This window comes from Miscanthus floridulus, chromosome 5 (assembly GCF_019320115.1).
Source record: "Miscanthus floridulus cultivar M001 chromosome 5, ASM1932011v1, whole genome shotgun sequence".
NCBI classification, from domain to species: Eukaryota; Viridiplantae; Streptophyta; class Magnoliopsida; order Poales; family Poaceae; genus Miscanthus; species Miscanthus floridulus.
This window is the reverse complement of record NC_089584.1, coordinates 110,552,883-110,574,616: the sequence shown is the minus strand read 5'-3', so window position 1 is coordinate 110,574,616 and position 21,734 is coordinate 110,552,883. Positions and strand designations below refer to the sequence as shown.

Genomic DNA, 21,734 nt, shown 5'->3' with positions numbered 1-21,734 from the left:
TTATTATTATTATTATTATTATTATTATTATTATTATTATTATTATTATTATTATTATTATTATTATTATTATTATTATTATTATTATTATTATTATTATTATTATTATTATTATTATTATTATTAGTACTTTTCTCGCTTCTGGGAGCAGCGATGCATGTATATAACACGATTTCTCCATACGGATGACAAAATACGAGCATACTATATATACTGTACTAGGTATAACATACCGTGGTTCGCTTTGCTTTGAGAATAAATATAGGGATTAAGCCCTATTCATTTGATTTTATAAGCCGTACTTTTTCGGCCAACAAACAGTATTTTTCTCTCACCACAAGTCAGTCATCAGCCAATCAAACAGGGCATAACTTGTCGAGTCTGTGATGAGCCTGTCACGGCCGCCGGTCCCTCTGCTTTAGCCTCCGCCCTTGAGTAACGATCGTTGGCAAGCTGCATCTGTAGAATCACCCAAGACGTACGTGCATAATCTGGGTTCAGACACTCGCGAGCACAATCATTTCTTGGGCGATATGATGCTAACTAATTGTCCCCCTAACCAGAGGCGCGCGTACTTGTCCATCCCCATGCAGGTCGCCGGAGCAGGAACACCATCAACTGGCCTTCATTCATCGCAGCAGCGACGGCGCGACGAGCCGATATGCTTGCTTGCGCCTTTGCGCCTCCGCGCGCGCGGTCCATGCCCGAACCAGCACATTCATATGGCACCACGTACAGGCACCTATATTACTGCTGCTCCCTGCACTGTTCCCCCGTCTCGGCCTCTGCCTCTCTCGCACAGTACGTGCTGTGCGTTCCATGTTGGTTCCACGTCAACGTGCAGGCCCAGGTTTTACAGGCAGGCCATCCTCCTCTCCGGTTCACCCCAAGCACATGCGCCATGCGCCCACGAGAGAGAGCCAGCCCCCTGCGTGACGCAAGTACAAGGCCGAGGTGGAGTGGCAATGATTTGGGCCAGGGAGGGGGTTCCGCTTCCACACCAGAGACCATACACCACCACGATCAGCGTGCGGCGCAGAGGATCGGAGGAAAGATGCATGAAAAGGCAAAACAGAGTGAACAGCAGCGATAGACGGATTGATTTTTTCACAGTTCCTATTCGGTTCTTTTCCACACAGGCACCACTTCTTTGGCCCCGTTCAGTTGCCAAAAATTTTTGCATAGTAACTATCACATCGAATCTTGCGGCACATGCATGGAGTACTAAATGTAGACGAAAAAAAAACTAATTACACAGTTGGTCGAAAAATTGCGAGACGAAACTTTTGAACCTAATTAGTCCATAATTAAACACTAATTAACAAATACAAACGAAATGCTACAGTGAGCCAAAATCCAAAAATTTTTGATCTAAACGCACCCTTTATATATATACATCTTCCCATCCATCCCACGTTTGAATGGAGCCAACAAGAGAGCCAGCAGTGGAAATAGTAGAATAAAGAGGGGAGGAGGACCTGGGGCTGCTGCCACTGCTAACTGTAGAGTGGACCGGCAGTAGTAGTATTGCTGCTGCTACAGGCTACAGCATTGAGCAGCGGCAGCTGCCGACTGATCGAACAAGAACCAGTTTCCTCGCAGCCTGTTCCATGGCTTATTCAGAGCTACTTTTTAAGGTATGAAACAGTGTTTTTGCCTCGCTAACGTTTCAGCCTAAACGTACCCGCACCAAAAGGACCCAACATATACAAAGGCCAGCCAGCTGAGCCTCGCGAACCAAAGCTTTAGCTCGTGCGCGCGGCGCGCATCGCCAAGCTCCTTCCTTCTTCCTCCTCGATCGAGACCTCTCCGTGCTCACTGCCGGTCTGCCGCCATATATGAACTAGCACAGGCGCAGCAGCTGCGCCGTCCGGGCTACGAGCAGAAGGCGAGAGGGATCGGTGACGGTGAGGTCCGCGGGCGGCCACAGGGATTATATCGATGGAGACCATCAAGTGCTGCATCGCGTGCATCCTGCCGTGCGGGGCGCTGGACGTGGTGCGGATCGTGCATTCCAACGGACGCGTGGAGGAGATCAGCGGGGGCCCCGTGCTGGCCGGGGAGATCATGAAGGCGTACCCCAAGCACGTCCTCCGGAAGCCGCCGTCCACGTGCCCGGCCGACGGCGGCGGCGGCGGCATCGTCGTGCAGAAGCCCGTCATCCTGCCGCCCAATGCCGAGCTGCAGAGGGGCAAGATCTACTTCCTCATGCCGGTCATGGCCACCACCCCGGCCGCGGCGCCCGCGCCCGAGAAGCCCGCCGCGAAGCTACAGCCGTCGGCGCCGGCGACGCCCGCCGGCCAAACCGCGGCGGCTGCTGCTTCGGTGGCGAGGAGGCGGCGCCGGAGGAAAGACCACACCGCCGCACGGGACGGAGCGGCCGCCGCCTGCAGCAGCGGGGCCGCAGCCGGGCCGGCGCCGTCGGAGGACGAGAAGGAGCGGCTGCTGGCCAACGAGAGGTACCTGTCGGAGATCATGAAGGAGAAGGCCTCCACGGCGAGGGACCGGCGGCGGGGGCGCGTCGCCGTGTGGCGGCCGCACCTGGAGAGCATCACCGAGGATGACTTGTAATCTAGCAAGCAGCAAGGTGTCTTTGTTTCTCTTTTTTTTTCTCTCCTCCCACCTTCCCTTTCTCTCCATTTCTTTTGGTTTTTCATTGCTACGTACTGGAGTAGTAGTAGTGGTAGTTTCCTGGCTTTCTCTTTTGTTAATTCCTCCTGCTTTGCCTCCTTGCTGCCCTTTGGGCTTTATTTTTTGCCATCTTTTCTCCGGCCCGTCTCCTTTAGAGCACCACCACCACCACCATCATCCTCATCTCCCCTGCTCCCCTTCTTTACAAGATGAATCATGTCCCTGTGAAGAAAAAGATACAATTTTTGCCATGTCCCTTCTCTTTACAGCAATTGATGGTTTAGGTAATGAAGTGTATATTATCAATCCTGTGTTGTTGATAGATTGTGTATGCGAGTAAGTATCTAGCAAAAGAAAGAGGTGTACTGTAAATCGCATGAATACATGGATCTTCTTCTCCCGTCCTTCTCTTCCCAAATAGGGGAAGGATAGGAGCTCCGATCCATTCTTCTTTTTCCTCCATTTCTTCTAGAAAGTGGAGCAGTGGCAGTGCTACTCTGCTACCTGTACTAGTACCACCAGCTCTAACCTTGATACCGGTGCACTGTGCAGCAGCATATTTCCCTCCCCTTTTGTGCCGCAACTGCAAGACGGGCAGGCAGGAGTGGGGAGGAGAGAGAGAGAGGGCCAGCGAGCAGAGCTGCAGCTGCTGGCCTGTGGCCCTGCGAATGCGTGCATGTTGTCCTGGCCATCCAACCATGCATGAATGAGTAGACCAATGATTGCCGGCGAGGCCCCATGCATCCGCCCTCCAGTCCTCCACCACTACCACCAGACCAGACCAGAGTCGATCGTCCAGAGCTCCGGCTTTAGGCCGTGCGGTGCTGTTGCGCCATTGACGCACATCACCCAACAACCGTCGTTCGTTCGTTGCAGCGACCAGCAGCTCTAAGACTGAACAGTACTGTTAGGCCGGGGATTAAGGATAAACCTCGCCCGGGCCCGGCTCAGCTCTCCGCTTTAATTAATGGAGCTGGCATGCATGATCGATGCTGCGTGCGTGCCTGCGTATATGAATTAATCTCTGCATCCAAATCCTCTTGCCTTGGCCACCAATAATAATCGCGTTGATGCGTTAGGAGCTTCGCTTTATTTGCCTTTAATAATGATTTCATCTCATCTCATTTCCGCAAGGGTTTTAGGGTTGTCTGTTGCTGGATGGCTAGCCTAGATCTCTGTAGATAGAGAGATCAGAGGAGTAGATATAGCTAGTGCTGATGCTCTTTTCAGTTTTCACTTGGGGGAAAAAGTGGCAAAGTATAAAGGTTCCTCCTTGCAGGAGCAATGGAGTCCTTTTATGGATTTGACGTAAAGATGGGCACGTACAATGTGTTTCGCCGCCGTCTTTCTTTCTCTCAATCAAACGTCTCAAGCCCGGCTGCTCATATAAGCCAGCTTATAAGCCGACTTATCAGCCATGATACAATATTTTTCTCTCCTAACAAATCAGTCGTACAAAGCACAAACGGCTTATTCTGAACTGCGATGGAAGCTTGGTTTGTTCCACCCACGAACGAATCAGCGAGGTACACGTAGACAACTGGAAAATGGTACTACTTACTTGTCAGGTATCGATATTAGGGATACCCGAAGCAAGAGAGTTAGCGTCCACGCTGACTTCCCTGGACAGAGCAAGACATATTAACGTGTCTCGCCCGACCCCTTGAGTCCGGGCTCCGTCTCGTCCGACCCAAGGACGCAGTTTCCGTCTCGCCTAAGGCTGTGGGCTCCGTCTCGCCTGACCCCGAGGCAGCGGACTCCGTCTCGCCCGACCCCAAGGAAGCAGTTCCGTCTCGCCCGACCCCGATGCCACGGGGGTCTCGCCCAAGGCCGCGGGCTCTATCTCGCCCGACCCCAACGCCGCGGGCTCCGTCTCACCCGACCCTTGGGTGCGGGCTCCGTCTCGTCCGACCCCAAAGGGTCGCGGGCTCCATCTCGTCCGACGGGTCCCCATATCGCCGCCAACCACTTCAGGTCCGGGCGTATGGCCCTGGGTCAAAACTCTGACACCAGGAAAGAGACGGGCACGACTCGATGTAACCCGAGGCCAAGACGGGCCATACCTGAGGATTCACATTAAGAACAACGTCGGACGCACCGGTGCTGTTCTGCCTAACCCTCGTACAAACGTTGACAGGCGCGTCAGTTCACCACGACGTCCACAGGGACGGGATGGAACGCTATGACCGGCAGATGACGCCTGCGCATGACGCCAGTGATGGACATGGCCGCGACGTGGAGCCTTCCCTATTGACATCTAGAGGATCGGCGGGACCCGTATGAAGGAGAAGAATGACCCGGCGATCCTGGAAACCTTTTTCTCTCTCTTGTTCTTCTTCTTTTTCTCCGCTGTAACCTGCGCTTTCCTTTCGCTTATAAAAGGGGAAGCAGGGCGCCCCGGGAGGGGGGATCGAGATCCGCACAAGACCGAACTCTGAGATAAAAACACAAGAGCATGACACGAGCACACGGCTGAGCAGCGATCGAGTTCTCAGCACCCGTTCATTCCTTTCACCAGAGACTTGGGATCATTTCCCTCTCTCGCTTGTTTGTAACCCCTACTGCAAACCAAGTGCCGGTAACACGAGCAGCAGCAAATTGGACGTAGGGACGTTCCGCCCGAACCAGTATAAACCCTTATGTTCTCTGAGCACACCATCCGAGCCAGACGAGCAAATACAATTTTACTCGTCGGTGGTCCGAAAACACCGACGATACTGTAGATATTGGTATGAGAAACTAATTAACCAGCAGATGACTCTGCTCCTTTGCCTTTAATTAGCTCGTCAATTGCCCATGCATTAGCTTTTTTTAGATGATATCGATGGATTAGTTAGAGGGCACATTTAGTATACTCCTAGCTATAGCTAGCTATATGGTTTCGAATCATCCTGCTTACTACTGGCTACTTAATTCAAGCTAAAGTATAGTCCACGTAGCTAAGTATATAGGAATATGATATGACATGCGAGCTATTGGAGATGGATACACATGCTAGAATATAGTACATGTCGCGAGGCCCAAATGGAGATGTTGCTTTTGCTGGGGGGTACGGTGTCGATCGACCGCTGCATGATTATCGATCTCGCAGCAACTCAACCATCCCCACACACACGCACTCCTCGCCTAGTTTATTAATCCTTCAGTTTCCCCCAGGGAGAGTGCTAGCTATCTACTTGATGGACTTACTATTGGATTTGGAAGCTCGCTTTGTTGCCCTAATGGGGTGCATAATCAGTAGTTTCGCGCCTTGCTTCGAAAAAGAAGCGCGGCCGGCCCGGCCGTAGGCACGACGCCGTCGACCGACCGGCGGGCGCCGCGCTGCCTCGGCTCGATCGCCCCCGGCCCGACTCATAAACAACAAATTGAATGCAGAAAAATCTTTGTATGATCGATCATTGCTCTGGAATTGGATAAATATAATAAACATTGGCCGTCAGTAACTCGCCAGTTCACCAATACTAATCACAAAGCTACGATCGAGTTCCACCTTTTTAATCAATCTGCTGTAGAAAGAAAGGGAAGTTCAGTGCATTTCTTTCGTTTCTTCTTCTTCTCTTTCACTGCTGTGATGAGTACCGATGAGACCGAGCAACTGGTAACCAGCAATTCACATCGACCAACTGGTGACTAACACGGAGTTCTGATCTTGGAGTAACTAATTGACAAGTTCTGATGGAACTAATAATAAGCCCTTAATTGATGTGATGAAGCTGTGCTGTCTAGTTTTTTAATGCCAAGTGGATGCATGGAGCAGTGGTGTGGTAGCCTGATATATATGCAGATTAATAAAGGGGTCCTTTAAGCAAGCAACTGCCAAGCTGCTGATAAATAAAAGAAAGAAAGAAAAGAGAATCGATTGGGCGCTTGCGTGCATGTGTCCCCGCCGGAGCTCTTTTCAGATGGATACGTGCTAACTGAACTGTTGTGTAGCCGTGTAGTAGGCTCCCTTTATATCAGTTGTACAGCCATACCACACCCTCCCAATATATGTAGGGTTTGGCCCCTTGGCCCCTAGCTTTTAGCTCGTGTGCCTGCAACGACATGTACCGGAAACGTGAAGAAGCTGTCGACCTAACTAGCTGGCCTCGCTCGCCGGCCCGGCCGGCCCCCTTTCAAGTTCCAAGAGAGATCTTGGGAGGCCGGCTTTAATCTAGAGGCCATTTCTAGCCAACTCAGATGGCTAATGGCTTAGCTTATACTGTAGGTCATGTGCACGCATGTGTGAGCACACAAGTGATTTCGTGCGCGTTGGGGCAGATAAGAATAAGATGCATGGTGTGTGGGTGGGCCGGGGCCGTGGCTCAAAAAAGCTGTGTTGATCTCGGAGCTCCGAGTGGGCCAAACCATCTTTATATGAGCCGTGGACCACAGGCACCATCATGCCCATCATCCACGGCGCACAATGCAAGCTCGTCGGCAACAAGCTAGCTAGGTGATGAGGTCTCGACGGGTCACCTTTTGGTGTCAATTCCCCTTCCCCGTCCGCCGAGTTGGATGGAGCTCATGTGCCTGAATGGTGGCCTGCCTTTTGGCGAAAAGCTGGGGGAGCCCAACTGCTTCCAGGGTAAAAGCTGAGCGATGATCGACACCCTGTTCGCTTGGTCATAAACGATCGTAAATTTCTGGCCAGAACAGTATTTTTCTCTCACACGAAACCAGCCAACAATAATAATTCACGATCGTATCAGCTCAGAGCTGCGAAGCGGCCGGAGCCCTGCTCGTGCTAGCTACGGTTACCAGCTTATAGCTAGCTCGCGATAGATTTGACATGACAGTGCCGCTAATTAATTAGCGTACGTAATCCTCGTCAGACAGCCAATTGTTTACTTCAGTTCCTTCCTCTTTTGTCAGGCACCCGTACCATACAGATGCAATGCAGTAGTCGCCGTCCACGCGCACTTGTGAATAGCAGCTGTCGGTTAGTGCTGTAGCACACATGACACCAGCATTTCCAGCGAGCACATAGATCGTTCCGCGCGACGCTTTTTTTAATAAAGAAAAGAAATGGCAAGTTTGAAATCCAAGGAATGTGGTTATTTTACTGTACTCCTTCCTTGACGTGTTCTTTTCAGCGAGCTGTTTACCGCGTGGCATGGTGTGCCCTCGTCACTCGGCAGGTCTTCGTCGTGAACTATGCAAGCCAATAGCTCCTCTAGTTATGTCAGACGAACACCGAATTGCTACAAAAAGACTATCTTTCTCATTGGCCTAGATCGGCAGCCAGAGCTTCAAGATAAGGAGGGCGAACGCGACATGAAACAAAAGCAATATAAATTGAGTAAGAAATGCAAATCGACACGCTATTTTGATGTGCCAACTGCCAGCGTCTTGTTCCGGCCCAAGACTTTAGCTTCTAGGCCGTGAGCTGATATGGATCACTGGATGGGCATACGAAGTCAGTCAAGGCCCAAACATTGGTTTACAGAAGCGGAAGGCACACTCAGTTTTCCTTTTTTTTATACAATTATAAAAAGGGAGTCGCCTCGCCTATCATAGTAGTTTTTGTTGGGTTATATAAAAAAAAAAGTACCCATGAGAAATCCATTTATAGGAACATTTTAAAGCCGACCAAGTCACCTTCACCGAGATCGAGGCGAACTCAATCTTTATCTGTTCACTGGCACATCCATGATTGGTCGCTTCGAAGAACTTATAACGTTCAGCAAAGCAAAATAGCAAGGGTCTGTTTGATTCTCCTCTAGATTTTAAATTTCTAAAAACTTTAGAGTACTTTAGCTCACTTTTAAGGTCTATAAAGCTCTAATGCGAGATGGACTAAAGTTTAGAGCTAACTTTAGAGAGCTTTAACTCTAAAATTTAGAGATGTAGAGTTTAGAGAAGAGAATCCAAACATTGCCTAAGACCCCAAACCTACTTTAGCCTCAACTTCAAATCCAGACACTCATCTTCCATCATATATCATGCATTGTTCCAATAAATTGTTCCCCTATGTGTATTTTATGTTATTTGCTTAGTATAATTATGGGATCTTCGATGGTATAATTCAATTGTTCCTATCATGCATGGATGAAATGTTCCTATTTTCCCAATACCGATGCTAAATCTGGAATATTATTCTTCTGTTGGCTGAGGAAGCGGCATAGGCTGCTGTGTTGCATGCCCCTGATTGCGCGGTCGTGCCTTGTGGTCGCTGTGGCGACGACGACACGCACCAACTAGGGCGATCAGCGGAGGACCAGAGGCTGTGAAGGACATGGCCCCGTTAGTTTTGCTGAAAAAAAAGCTAAAATATTATTCCGGTTGATTTATTGTGAGAGAAAATATTATTTTAATTAAAAAAATAAGCTAAAAAGTATGAATTATAAGACAAACGAACAGAGCCCATGCTGTTGTGCCCCCAGGCTGCCGAGCATTGCATACCGCGTGCCCCATGGGTCAGTTCATCATTGTAGCCTGGCTGAAGCCAATTCCTGACACTGACTAGGCTGTCTCGTCTCGTGGCCTGATCATGGAAATTTAAGCCCTGGGAGCTCCACCACTCACATATGTGAACCCCCTCAACTGAGACCTGATGGTGGCACGCTTAAATCGCTCATTGGCGCCCTCAGAAGCTTGACCCATGAACAAAAGAAAAATGCTCATTCAGCAAGATAGCTACAAAATGCAACCAAATAAATGTGGTAACATATGATCAGATGGGGACTCTTCACCCCTTGCACTGATTCATCAAAAAAAAGGGAGAAAACTTGCTCATTTGATCGAGATCATGCATTCATGCCTTGTGCATCTCTACATTGATAGTAGTCTCCATGCAAAATGTTGTCTCAACTTATAACAAAGCTCTGTACTGTTATAACTTACACACATAATCTCCAAGCAATACAAATATTTGATTCATTTATGGATTGGATCAGAGTTCCACTCAAATGACAAAGAAGGATTTTTGGCCCTGTTCGCTTCTCTTATAATCCGTACTTTTCAGCTTGTTTTTTCAGCCGGAACAATGTTTTTCTCTCACAATAAATTAGTCGGAACATTGTTTTGGCTTGTTTTTTCAGCGAAGCGAACGGGGCCTTTGACAGCCCAGATTTTTTAACACTTTTTGTAAACTAATTTTAAATTTAACACTGTTTTTTCCTTCAAAACTAACACTTTTGGCCGCATCTATTGCCATGGCGCGGCGAAATGCCTGTGCCGCGCCGTGCATGGTGGCGCAACGAAACGCATGTGCCGCGCTGAAGTGGCGACGACCGGAAATGCTGACCGGTGACGTGGCAGGGCTTACCACGTCATCCCTCACGACGCGTCACTCCCGATATATATATATCGCCTGTGAGCCGCCCTCCCTATGTCTGCCTGGTCGCAAGCGCCTACCGCCGCCTGCCCGCCTGGCCGCCTGCCGCACGCACGCCTGCGCCCGCTCGCTTGCCCGCACGCCCACCCACGCTCGCCCGCCTGCCCACACGCGGCCGCCACGCCCGCCCGCGCATGTCGGCTACCGCGCCCGCCTGCCCGCCCGCCTTAACTAATTATTTAATTAGAAGTATGTTTACCATGTATATTTTTGTTGCTATAAGTCTGTTATATTATTTGAGTTGCAATGCAAATGATTATATTTTTCATTAATTTGCGTTGTTTCGACTGATGTTTAAATTTAAACCGTTTTATTAGATAGAAGACATGTTTCGGGAGTAGTTGTGGCGAAAACAGGGTCGTCCTATAGAATTGTACCCCGACGAGTCTAGCAAAGATGCCCCCGTCCCTCCTGACCTTCCTGTCCCTAACTGTGACTGTGGTCGTCCGGCCGACGTGTTTCAATCGAGACATCCAGACACAGCGGCTCGTTGCTTCTACACATATAGTCATTTTAATGTAAGTAATTGTTTCCGTATATTTTTTTTCTTCATTTGTATTACTAGGTTACTAATATTTTATTGGAATTTTATTGTGTAGGCCCATGAGAGGTGATTTTTCTTTCAGTGGATCGACGGTGCAGACAAGTTTGACCCTAGGTATCTCCTTTTTAACGATTGGTGGAGAGGACGACATTCACGAGAGCACTTCAAGCGGTGGGTTCCACCTCCCCCTAACCCCCCTCCAATGATGGCTAAGGAGAAGCACTTAGCCACAGTTAGACGACTCGAGGAACCTCCTCTGTGTGATTGCGGAGATCGAGCTATGATAAACCCTGAGAATATGTTGGAGTTTGTGTGTCCAAACAAGCATGAAGTAAGTGCAAAGTGTATGTGTTGAAATATTGAGCTATATGTGTTCATGTAGTAATGTCACCTTATTTAGGTGTTTTCAATGGCGAAGTGTCATTTCAAGGAGTGGTTGTATGGTCCTAAGAACCAATGACTGGAAAAACCGTCAAAGACAAAGCAAAAGAAGAAAGAAAGGTTAATTTACAAAGCACCTCCAGTCAAGTGCTAATGTGGTGTTAAATCCAACTACGGTCTAGTCCCTTCGGAGCTTGGAATAGGCCATTATTGCGGCCATATGGTTGACTATGATGAAGTTGGTTATTTTTATGGTATACATGAAATCATATTTTGTTTCTTTTGCTAAGACATATATGATATAATTTTTCGCTTGAACATAGCACTAGGAAATGCAGGTGGGAATGTTATGATGGTCAAGCTAAGTTCTTGGATGAACTAAAGGGGAAGCAAGTAATTATACGGAAGAGGGGATATAGACCTGACTACGTCAACCTATTCGTTAAACATCACAAAGACAGGATGCGTGAGTTTGCTAGACAGCGCGGTATTTATAATCCGATCGATGTTGGGCTTGACAAATGAGGATTGAAGAGACGGATGACATTAGAGGAGGAGATGGCAAGGAAGGAGGCAAGGGAGGAGACAAGAGTATAGATGCAGGTCTTGAATGAGCATATTGTTGCATTATGTGTTAGTGAGTCCTTGAAAGCCTTTTTTTGTAGCCTAATTTTAAATGTAATATAATCACGTTGCTAAATGATTGTATTTTATACATGAAGGGATAGGATGCAGCGAGGAACATGCTGCACAGGTGGTTCGTGCAAGGTATGAGGAAAAGAAGTTTGATGAGCACAGAAAATGAGCTAGTCACACCGTTGAATCACCGATTGTGTTGTTTGATGAGGTGGACGAGGATGAGGACAACACTACCAGACTGAGCGAGATCATCGCTCTAGCAGAGGCGGGCTTGCAGGTGGAGGAACCAGAGGATGACACTGATAGACTGAGCGAGCTCATCGCTCTAGCAGAGGCAGGCTTGCAGGCGGAGAAGGCTGAGGACGACACTGGCAGACTGAGCGAGCTCATCGCTCTAGTAGAGGCAGGCTTGTAGATGGAGGAAGAAGACGACGCGTTCTTCACTCAGGCCACAGAGGTCGTAGATAAAACAGAGGCCACTTACTACAGGCGAAAGGTAGATCAGGGCATTATAGGTGACCCTAGCCACAACAACAGGGTTGTGATAGAGGATTGGTACTCGAACGACGAGTTGCTTACTCAGTATGTTTCTAACTCTTTCGTGCATTTAACCTCCACATACAACCATTTTTGCATATCACGTGGTACCTCAACTCCTAGTCCGAATGAGTGATGGTGTACGGCCTATGGTGATACATAGCATAGTCCTGAAGAAAGAGCTTCATCTTTGACATTGTATTGAATATCATCCCTTTCCTAAGGGTTTCTTTTTCATGGTCATACAATGATTTTCTACACATTTGAAGACCGGTGTCACAAACTACCATATTTGTCATGCTGACATCCCTATAGTTTGGAATGCCCTTGAAAGATACGTTCATCGACCTTAGTTGCTCAAGCTCAGTCGCTATGTAAGGTGGTGGTGGAACATACTGCTGTGCTTTGCTAATTCTAGCCCATGAATCTTAGGGGGTATCATCTGCTGCCAAATCTGTGACTAGTCTACCCTGAGCCTAGATACCATGCAAAATTTTAGTTGGTACTGGTATTGGCATAGTATGAACCGGTACTGGCATGGCATCAACCGGTGTTGGCATAGCATCTGTACCTCCTTGGTCATCATCAGAATCGTTTGAATCACTGCTAACTACATCACCGATCCTCTCCTCCTCCTCCTGCTCCTCCTCTTCCCGTTCGAACTCATTCATATCGAAGTCATTGCTTATACAGCCTACTATAGTTGAATGAAATTGCTCGTGCATCAACTGACCGTCCAAATCCATGTTACCCTGAGTTGCTTCCCCTTCGACCCCTAATTCTTGTTCATTGCCTCCAACACCGTAAATGGATGGGCCATCCTAGACACCCTGCATCATGTACCCATTCTCCACCACCACCTCAGCCATGGGCACATTAGAACCTTGGAGCACCCTAGTGTAGCGGGACCAGTGAGCAGGGTCACGCAAGGGCATGAGGACATAGTGTGCCCTAGTCTTCCCAGTATCAAACCTCTCTTTCAGTGCAAAATCACTGCCAAACTTTGCATTCAAACGGACACAAAGATTGTTGAAGCTAGGAGATTCATCAAACCATTCCAATTCTTCTTCCATATCCTGAAACATACCATCTTCTCTCCTAACACTTTCTCCATAAAAAAACTCTAACACAACAATCCATCTACAAAAGCATTTTAAGAAACTTCATCAAGTCATCGAAATCATCGTACGTAATGTCCATAGTAATATTAATACCTTTTCTAACTATAACTATACTAACTAATCTAATATTAACATTTATACAAGCCTAACTACAACAACTAATTAGACTAAATACAATGTATAACTAAACTCACTAACTATACTAACTATACTAACTAAACTACCTAACTTTACTATCTATACTAACTTACTATATTACCTATACTAACTAAACTAACTAACTTTACTAACTATACTTTACTAATTATACTAACTTTATTTATTTTACTGTTTACACTAAAATTTAGGAGAAGAATGCGGGAACTCGCAGGCTTCCAAGATTGTGCCAATCAAGGAATCGATTGAATAAGGATCGATGTCAGCTGATTCAGATACGACTCTAGAATCGGATCGCTTGGGATGACATCAGCGGATAGCGATGGTGAACTACGGTTGATGCCAAGAAACTACATATCGGATTCTACAAAAAAAGATTAGAGTCTAAGTTATCTTAAATTAGGAATATTTTTGTTTATGCCAAAGATTGTAACAAATCGTGCTCAAGTAGGATTCATGTTTAGACTCTGGGTATAAATACCAAACCCCGACCATTGTAAAAGACAACAATCAATACAATACACAAGTTATTTACTTTTTTGGCTCTGGCCACCCCTTAGGAGTAGGGGTAGAGTAGATCTCGGTGAGTTCTTTAGCAAGTACAGTTGCATCAATCCGATCGACCTCCACTGCTTGTTGTAAGTACCATCATGGTTTATACCTCTGTTCGTACGGCTGCATCGATCCGGTCGACCTTCACTGCGACTCTGGTATAAGTTAGTTATCGACTCTTGCCTAGTTTAAGTATGGCTGCATCGATCCGGTCGACCCCCACTATATGAACTAGATCAAGGTCAAGTTATCGGCTCTACCTTAGAGTGGCAGTCTTTGGTAGATTCATTCAGTTACCGATATTGCTTATTGCTTTCATTATTTATTTAATTACAGCAATATCACTCTGCCCGATTGAGATTGATCTAGATCGGCCTTATATCGTGTTTAGCTCATCGTTTGTTAATCTGAAACTGATCTAATCTATACCTTAAATGATGAGTTATGTTTTATCGGTTGTTTTACTTCAATCTTGATCGTGCATAGCGTGCAGTTAAAGCATATTGTGCCTTGAGTAGATTTATTGGCTAGCGAGAACCGTTCCATGGCCCATTATCATGGCCTGTGTGATTTTGTCTCACACTTCACTGTTAGCATCATGGAGTGGGGATCGTTATTTGATAGATCTATTCCTAATAAGGCATGACTTTAACTATGCGCTATGCTTGAATCGGCTGTTTTAGTCGATATCGAGTGCTTTCACAAATAGTTCGCATCACGAGACCATTAAAGTAAAGTAGGTTGAAAGATATGTCAGTCCCATGATCTTATTATTATATTATGGCCTACATAATTCTGCCTCATGCCCCACTGATATCAGTAATGAGTTGGGGTCGTAGAGTCTATTGTCATTTCTACGGCCTGCATGATTCTGCCTCATGCCCCACTGGTAATAGTGATAGATGAGATCTAACATGTTCATTAGATTTATCTTTATTAAATGGTTAAATGATGTTGAATTATTTCTTTATATAAAAGGAGTTCGGTTGCTTGTAATCATTGGCTCAGCATAACCCAATCATTGTTGATATCTTGTTGCCATTGATTAATATTTGCTCAAATAATGACATTTATCTTGAATGATAACCGATTCTTTTTATACAACCCAATGAGCTTTAACCGATTTATTCTCATGAATATGCTGAAAGCGGCTGTTTAGTCGATCTCTCATATCGGCTCTCAGAGCCACACATTCGGGACTGTCTGACAACACCGGCAAGTTCCGCCCTTAATTACTGATGAACTTTCTCTCCTTATCAATTACAGTGTCAAATTGACTGGCACATCTTAGGAGGAGTGCGCAAGATCAATCATCCCTGCGCTGAAGCTAGGCGGATCTACAGCTCCATCGAGCAGACCCTTTCAGCATGCTGTGTGTGTCCTCGGCATGGGACGAAAATTTTATGTTGACATTTACTAACTTACTATACTAACAATGTCGATTCAATCAATAAATACACTAGGGGAGTACCTCACGGTAGCGGCGCTTGTTCTCGCGGCGGTGGCGTGCTAGACCGGGCCGGGAGGTACGGGCGCTGGCCTTGGCGAGTAGCCGCCGTACGTGGCCAGAGGGGGTGGCGCACCGCCGTGCTGGCGCGGCGGGCGCAGTGAGCGCCCATGGCGTGCCGGTGTTCATGGCGCGGTTGACGTGCTCGGCGGCGAGCAGGCCCTGCCGGAGGCTGGCGCGGGCGTGCACGGGCAGGCGGGCGTGCTCGGGCAGGTGGGATTGGGCCATGTCGCTTTTATTCGGCTCTGTCACGCCACCGATCAGGGCGTGTCACTGCCGCGCCAAGATCGATGGCGCGGTAAGCCCTGCCACATCACCGGTTAGCATTTCCGGTCGTCGCCACGTCAGCCACCCGCCGTGCCACCATGCATGGCGCGGTACGCAGCACAGGCGTTTCGCCGCGTCATGGCAATGGGTGCGGCTAAAAGTGTTAGTTTTAAAAAAACAGTGTTAGATTTAAAATTAGTTTACAAAAAGTGTTAAAAAAATTCACAGCCCATGTCCTACCGCAGCACAGAATAAATCTAGAACCACCTATCATGTCATATAGCTTATTAAATCTTGGGTCAAAATTTAGGGCTCTTTGGTTGGACTTTTTAACCCGTTTTTATATTTGCAAAAACTAAAAGCCAACCAAAAAGATCAAAAGCCACAACGGCTTTACAACCTGTTCGTTTGCTCGTATCTGACTTATAAGCCATGGCTTATCAGCCAACAAACAGTATTTTTTTCTCACACCAAACTAGCCAACAGTACTTTCAGTCATGACTTATAAGCCATACCAGCCCAAACGAATAGGGCGTAAGACCAAAACTACTTTTGATCTAGTAAAAAAATCAAAGCATCCACCCTCTGCTTTCAGCTATTTTTAGAGTAAAAAATTGTCCACCTGCCATTGGTCAGGAAGTACTGGTTCCTTTTACTTCTTCTTTTCCGTCCGTAGACTCCCAAGAGATGCTGCACGACGGAGTGCTCCCTCTCGAGCTCCATCCCGGTGGCGGCATGGGCCTCTGCCCTTTCTTAGGGCGGCGCGAATTCTGCCTAGCCATCCCTTCGGCAGCGTGCTGGCCTCATCCAGACGACGGCACGAGCTCCATCCCAACCCATCCTGGCGGCGCGAACTCGATCCCAACCCCATCCCGACGACGGCTGCGGTGCAGGCTCTGCCCGGCAACGGCATGGGCCATCCCGGCGGCTCAAGCTTGATCCACCCCATCCTGGCGGTGGCGGCGGCCCAGGCCCTACCCAGCCACTGTTTGGGCCATCCTAGTGGTGGCACGCGGGCCTCATCCCGACGACGGTGCGAGCTCCATCCTAGCAGCCCCATCCCAACCCCAGCCCCAGCCCCACTAGTGGAAGCGCGACCGGGTTCGGTGACCCGTGAGCTCAACGGCCCTAGCCAAGTACCGCCATGGGCGGGCATGGCCTCCACGCTGGAGCACCACCGCGGGCTGGCGCAAGAGATGTTGATAGGGAGGAAGGAGAAGATGCTGACGAGCGAGGCCCGCTCGTAAGTGAGAGAGGGAGAGAGTTGAGAGGATGGATTGTGAATGACATGTGGGGTCCGCTCGTAGGTGCTTTTCAAAAGCCATAGCTGTTCCACCAAAAGTCTCCTGCTTTTTCCACGACATATTTTCTATAGCAACTTTTGCAAAAGTCATAGCTAACACCAGCTTTTGCAAAAGCTATGGCTCAACCAAGCTAGGCCTTAGAGCCACCTTCGGAATGTTAGGAATTTAGGCAATTTCATTATCAGTTTAATCCAGAAAAATAACATCAGCAGGTTTGTGACGACATATATGTGCATGTGTATATTTCTTATGAACACTACAACATGCAGAGATGACATACTGGTGAATACAGTAAAAACACAAAGTACATAAATCACAGAGATTAGACTATACCCAGCGGAGGGTCCCATGCCGAGGGCATCGGAGGCTCCATTCGCACTAGTCGACATAGTGCGTTGCTCAAAGTCGTGGACCATAGTCGATGCAGGAAGATGTTCGCAGTGCAGTCTCATGAACGGATCACCAAGAAGAAGATGCCTTGACGTTCCGTAGGCAATCACCGAGAAGATGTACGTGGATGAGCAGTCACAGATCGCTCCCGAAAAACCTAATTGTCGCGCACCCAGTGTAATCAGTTTGCCTCCATCAACAAGGGGAGTAACTCCCATTGTTATGTGGATTAAGTGGCAAAAGACAGGCCACGCCCGCCCACTCGCCGCCTGCCCGCCTACCACGCCTCGGCCTCAGCCTGGCCTATCCCGCGCCCACGCCCACGGCCCAGCTTGGCCCGGCCGGCGGCGCGCGCGCGTGTGGCACGTCTTTGTCCTTTTGTCAGCTTCTCAATTTAGATAAATAATTTCCAACCATATAAACTAAGTCAGCGTCCAGTCAAAATCCCGTATGGTATTAAACCATACAACACTTAATGTTACGTACCATAGAGTTTTATTTGATTAATTAAATATTATATGGGCCAAGCCTATATTATATCCAGCAATCCCCACCAAACTCTAGGGTTTGTAACAAAGTAGTCTAAGAACCACATTCCTTTTATATACTAGTGTTTCGATGGAGACTGTTAAGTTGAACATCCATCTAGAACAAAAGTTTCACTCAGTCATAACTGAACAATGGACTAAGCTTTGAATTGATAGTTTTATGTGAGGTGAATGTCACTAAAGTCCTTAGCTGATACTGGGTAGTAAAAGACATCCCCTCTATTTGAAGCATATAAGTCATACTTTAGTGCCTTTCATGAGTATTTAGAGATCACCCAAATGTCATAGACTGTGACCAGCAGTCTGACTCATATAGGTGTGTCCTCAAAAGATGTTCTATAGGACAACATCTTTGCTTTGATAAGCCACTTGGAATGCATTGAGGCAAAAGCCAGCCCGCCTTACAGAACGGAAAGATATGCATTAGAAATAAGTCTTACTAAGGATCTTTCCTCACAATTTACTACTAGCTTGTTTTACCATCCTACTTCACGGGATCTCTGATCACATAGAACATGTTACCACTATAGTAAATTTCAAGTGGGTCTCAAACCCATATCTCTCGATGCACTTTCTATCACGTTGCATGACAGACCCTTAGTGAACTGATCTGCCAGATTGCTAGACGTGTGAACATAGTCCAACGCTATTACTCCGGAGTTTCTCAATTTTCTGACAGATTTTAGTCGTCTCTTAAAATGCCTTGTGGACTTCATGTTATCATTGGAACTGTTAACCTTTGTAATCATAGTCTGGTTATCGCAGTTCATAGAAATAGCCGGTATGGGGTTTTCAACAATCGGTAAATGCATAAGGAGATCACGAAGCCACTCTGCCTCAGATCCAGTAGTGTCTAATGCTATGAGTTCTGCTTCCATTGTAGACTTTGTTAAGATAGTCTGCTTGCAAGACTTCTAGGAAACAACACCACCTCTAAGTAAAAACACATATCCACTTGTGGCATAAAGCTCATCAGCATTAGAAATCCAGTTGGCATCACAATAGCCTTCCAGTACTTTCGGATGTCCGGTATAACAAATACCATAGCTCATGGTCCCTTTTAGGTAGCGCATTACTCTCTCAAGAGCACGCTAGTGATCATCTCCCAGGTTTGACACAAACTGGCTCAGCTTGCATGAGCGAACCAATGATCTAGGAATATCTCAACTAATCCCTTACTATTCTTTGATTTTTCCTTAATAGCACGCTAGGGTCATAAGGTGTAGGAGCAGGTGCACAGTCACTGAACCCAAAGCGACGTAGCACCTTTTCCACATAATGGGTTTGTAACAGAGTTACCCCACCATCACCTTCTCTTAGAAGCTTGATATTAAGAATAACATCAGCCTCTCCCAAATCTTTCATCTCAAAATTTTTAGATAGAAATTCCTTCACCTCCTCAATCACTTTGAGGCTAGATCCAAATATCAGTATGTCATCAACATATAAGCACAAAATGTCTCCTTCACCCCCGCCATACCGATAGTACACACATTTGTCAGCTTCATTCACAACAAAGTTAGTAGATGTTAAAGTTCTGTCAAACTTCTCATGCCATTGCTTAGGAACTTGTTTTAGGCCGTATAATGACTTTAATAATTTACACACCTTGCCTTCTTGACCATTTGCTATAAACCCATCAGGCGGATCCATATAGATCTCCTCCTTCAACTCTCCATTTAGGAAAGCTGTCTTAACATCCATTTGATAAACGATAAGACCATAAGAGGCTGCCAAGGAAAGCAAAACTCGAATTGTGGTCAATCGGGCAACCGGTGAATAAGTATCAAAGAAATCCTCACCTTCCTTTTGAGTATAACCCTTGGCCACAAGCCTTGCCTTGTACCTCTCAATAGTACCATCAGGCCTAAGCTTTTTCTTGAACACCCATTTGCAACCTATAGGCTTGCACCCATAGGGACGATCAACAATTTCCCAAGTTTTATTAGACATAACAGAATCCATCTCACTCCGTACTGCTTCCTTCCATAAGTCAGCATCAGGAGAGGAATATGCCTCTTCAATGGTCGTTGGTGTGTCATCCACAAGGTACACAATATAGTCATCACCAAAAGACTTTGCAGTCCTCTGTCTCTTGCTTTTCCTAGTGACTATAGTGTCATCCTCCTCAGGATTTTGCACATAGGGTTCCTCAATTTGTTCTATCGGAGTAAAATTTTCATGCTCATGGGGAATTATAAATTCATGACCAGTTGTGCTAGGTGCATTTTTCATGGGAAACTCATTCTCAAAAATGTAGTGTCTCTAGATTCTATGATTGTATCAACAGCCATCTCAGGAACACTAGAGTTTATAATTAGAAATCTCTAACCCACGCTATGAATAGCATAACCAAGAAAGACACCATCAACAGTCTTTGGTCCAAGCTTACGCTTTTTGTTTATTGGCACATTCATATTTGCCAAACAACCCCAAGTTCATAGGTAAGAGAGATTTAATCTCTTCTTCTCCTATTCCTTAAATGGTGTGATTTCTTTGTTCTTTGTGGGCACTCTATTCAGGACATGACATGCTGTCAATATGGCCTCACCCCACCATTCCTTAGATAGTCCCGCAGTCTCTAACATGACATTAACCAAATCAGTTAGAGTGCGGTTCTTTCTCTCTACAATCCCATTGGACTATGGTGAGTATGGTGGCGTCCTCTCATAAACAATTCCATGCACCGCGCAAAACTCAGAAAATTCATTTGAGAAATATTCTCCCCCGCGATTGGACCACAAACGCTTGATTTTCTTCTCAAGTTGATTTTCTACCTTAGCTTTATAGACCTTAAAATAATGCAACGCTTCATCTTTTGTTTTTAATAAATACACGTAGCAAAATCTAGTGCAATCATCTATAAATGTCATGAAGTATCGTCTACCGCCTTTAGTCAATTCGCCATTCATTTCGCATAAATCAAAATGAACGAGTTCTAATGGTGCCAAGTTCCTCACCTCAGCAGTCTTGTGAGGCTTGCGCGGTTGCTTCGATTGCACACACACCTGGCACTTAGAATCTTTGACTAAGTTAAATGTTGGGATTAAATTCAGATTTGCAAGCCGCATGAGACAGCCAAAATTAATGTGACAAAATCGTGAATGCCATAAATTCGACTCATCCGAAACATTAACATTGTTCACCACTTTATTACACACATCATCAAGCAAAGATAAGTGGAATAAGCCTCTGTAATTATAACCTTTTCCAACAAAAGTTTCATGTCTCGACACAACACATTTATTGGACTCAAGCACAATTTTAAAGCCATCGCGACACATCTGAGAAGCGCTAACAAGATTATTCTTGATAGAGGGGACATGCTGTACGTTCTTTAATAGCACCGTCTTTCCCGAAGTAAACTTCAGAATGACCGTACCAGCACCAAGAAATGACTTATTCGGCCAACTATGTGAGAGACATGCGTTCAACATGACAAGATAAACCTCCAACAGTCGGTCCTTAAACGACACAGATGGAATCACTATGATACCACAACATAAGACTCCACCCAGTCTCCATTTATTCAACAATACCCAGTTATGTTCCACGATAGCACAATATAGCCAACCGTGATCAAGTTATCACCTATAGCTCATAGGTGACAGGAAATCACCCTACTTCTACCGGTCTAAGCATAGCTAAGCATGATAAGTGTTCCTGGACTTAAATAGGATTCATGATAGATATTTCTAGTCAAGGAAAGGTAATATGCAGCAAGTGTTTCTAAACAACTCCAGTGACGTAATGCATCAATATGAATAACTTTAGGTGACATTAATAAAGTAGGGAGGCTTATAATGCTCCGGGGCTTGCCTTTCACGAACGTTGAGGGT

The 21,734-nt window shown here is 46.5% G+C and overlaps 1 protein-coding gene across 1 annotated transcript; it reads left to right on the top strand.

Moving 5' to 3' along the window:
* Positions 1-1,464: 1,464 nt before the first annotated feature.
* LOC136453019 (uncharacterized) lies at positions 1,465-3,123 on the top strand. The gene has a single exon (XM_066453596.1). It carries the CDS (start codon positions 1,942-1,944, stop codon positions 2,569-2,571), a length of 630 nt encoding a protein of 209 aa, XP_066309693.1. The 5' UTR covers positions 1,465-1,941; the 3' UTR covers positions 2,572-3,123.
* The last annotated feature ends 18,611 nt before the right edge of the window (positions 3,124-21,734 follow it).

What these genes read in the sequence shown, in the direction of transcription:
- LOC136453019 (XM_066453596.1), top strand. Translation starts at nt 1,942, where the DNA reads ATGGAGACCATCAAGTGCTGCATCGCGTGCATCCTGCCGTGCGGGGCG.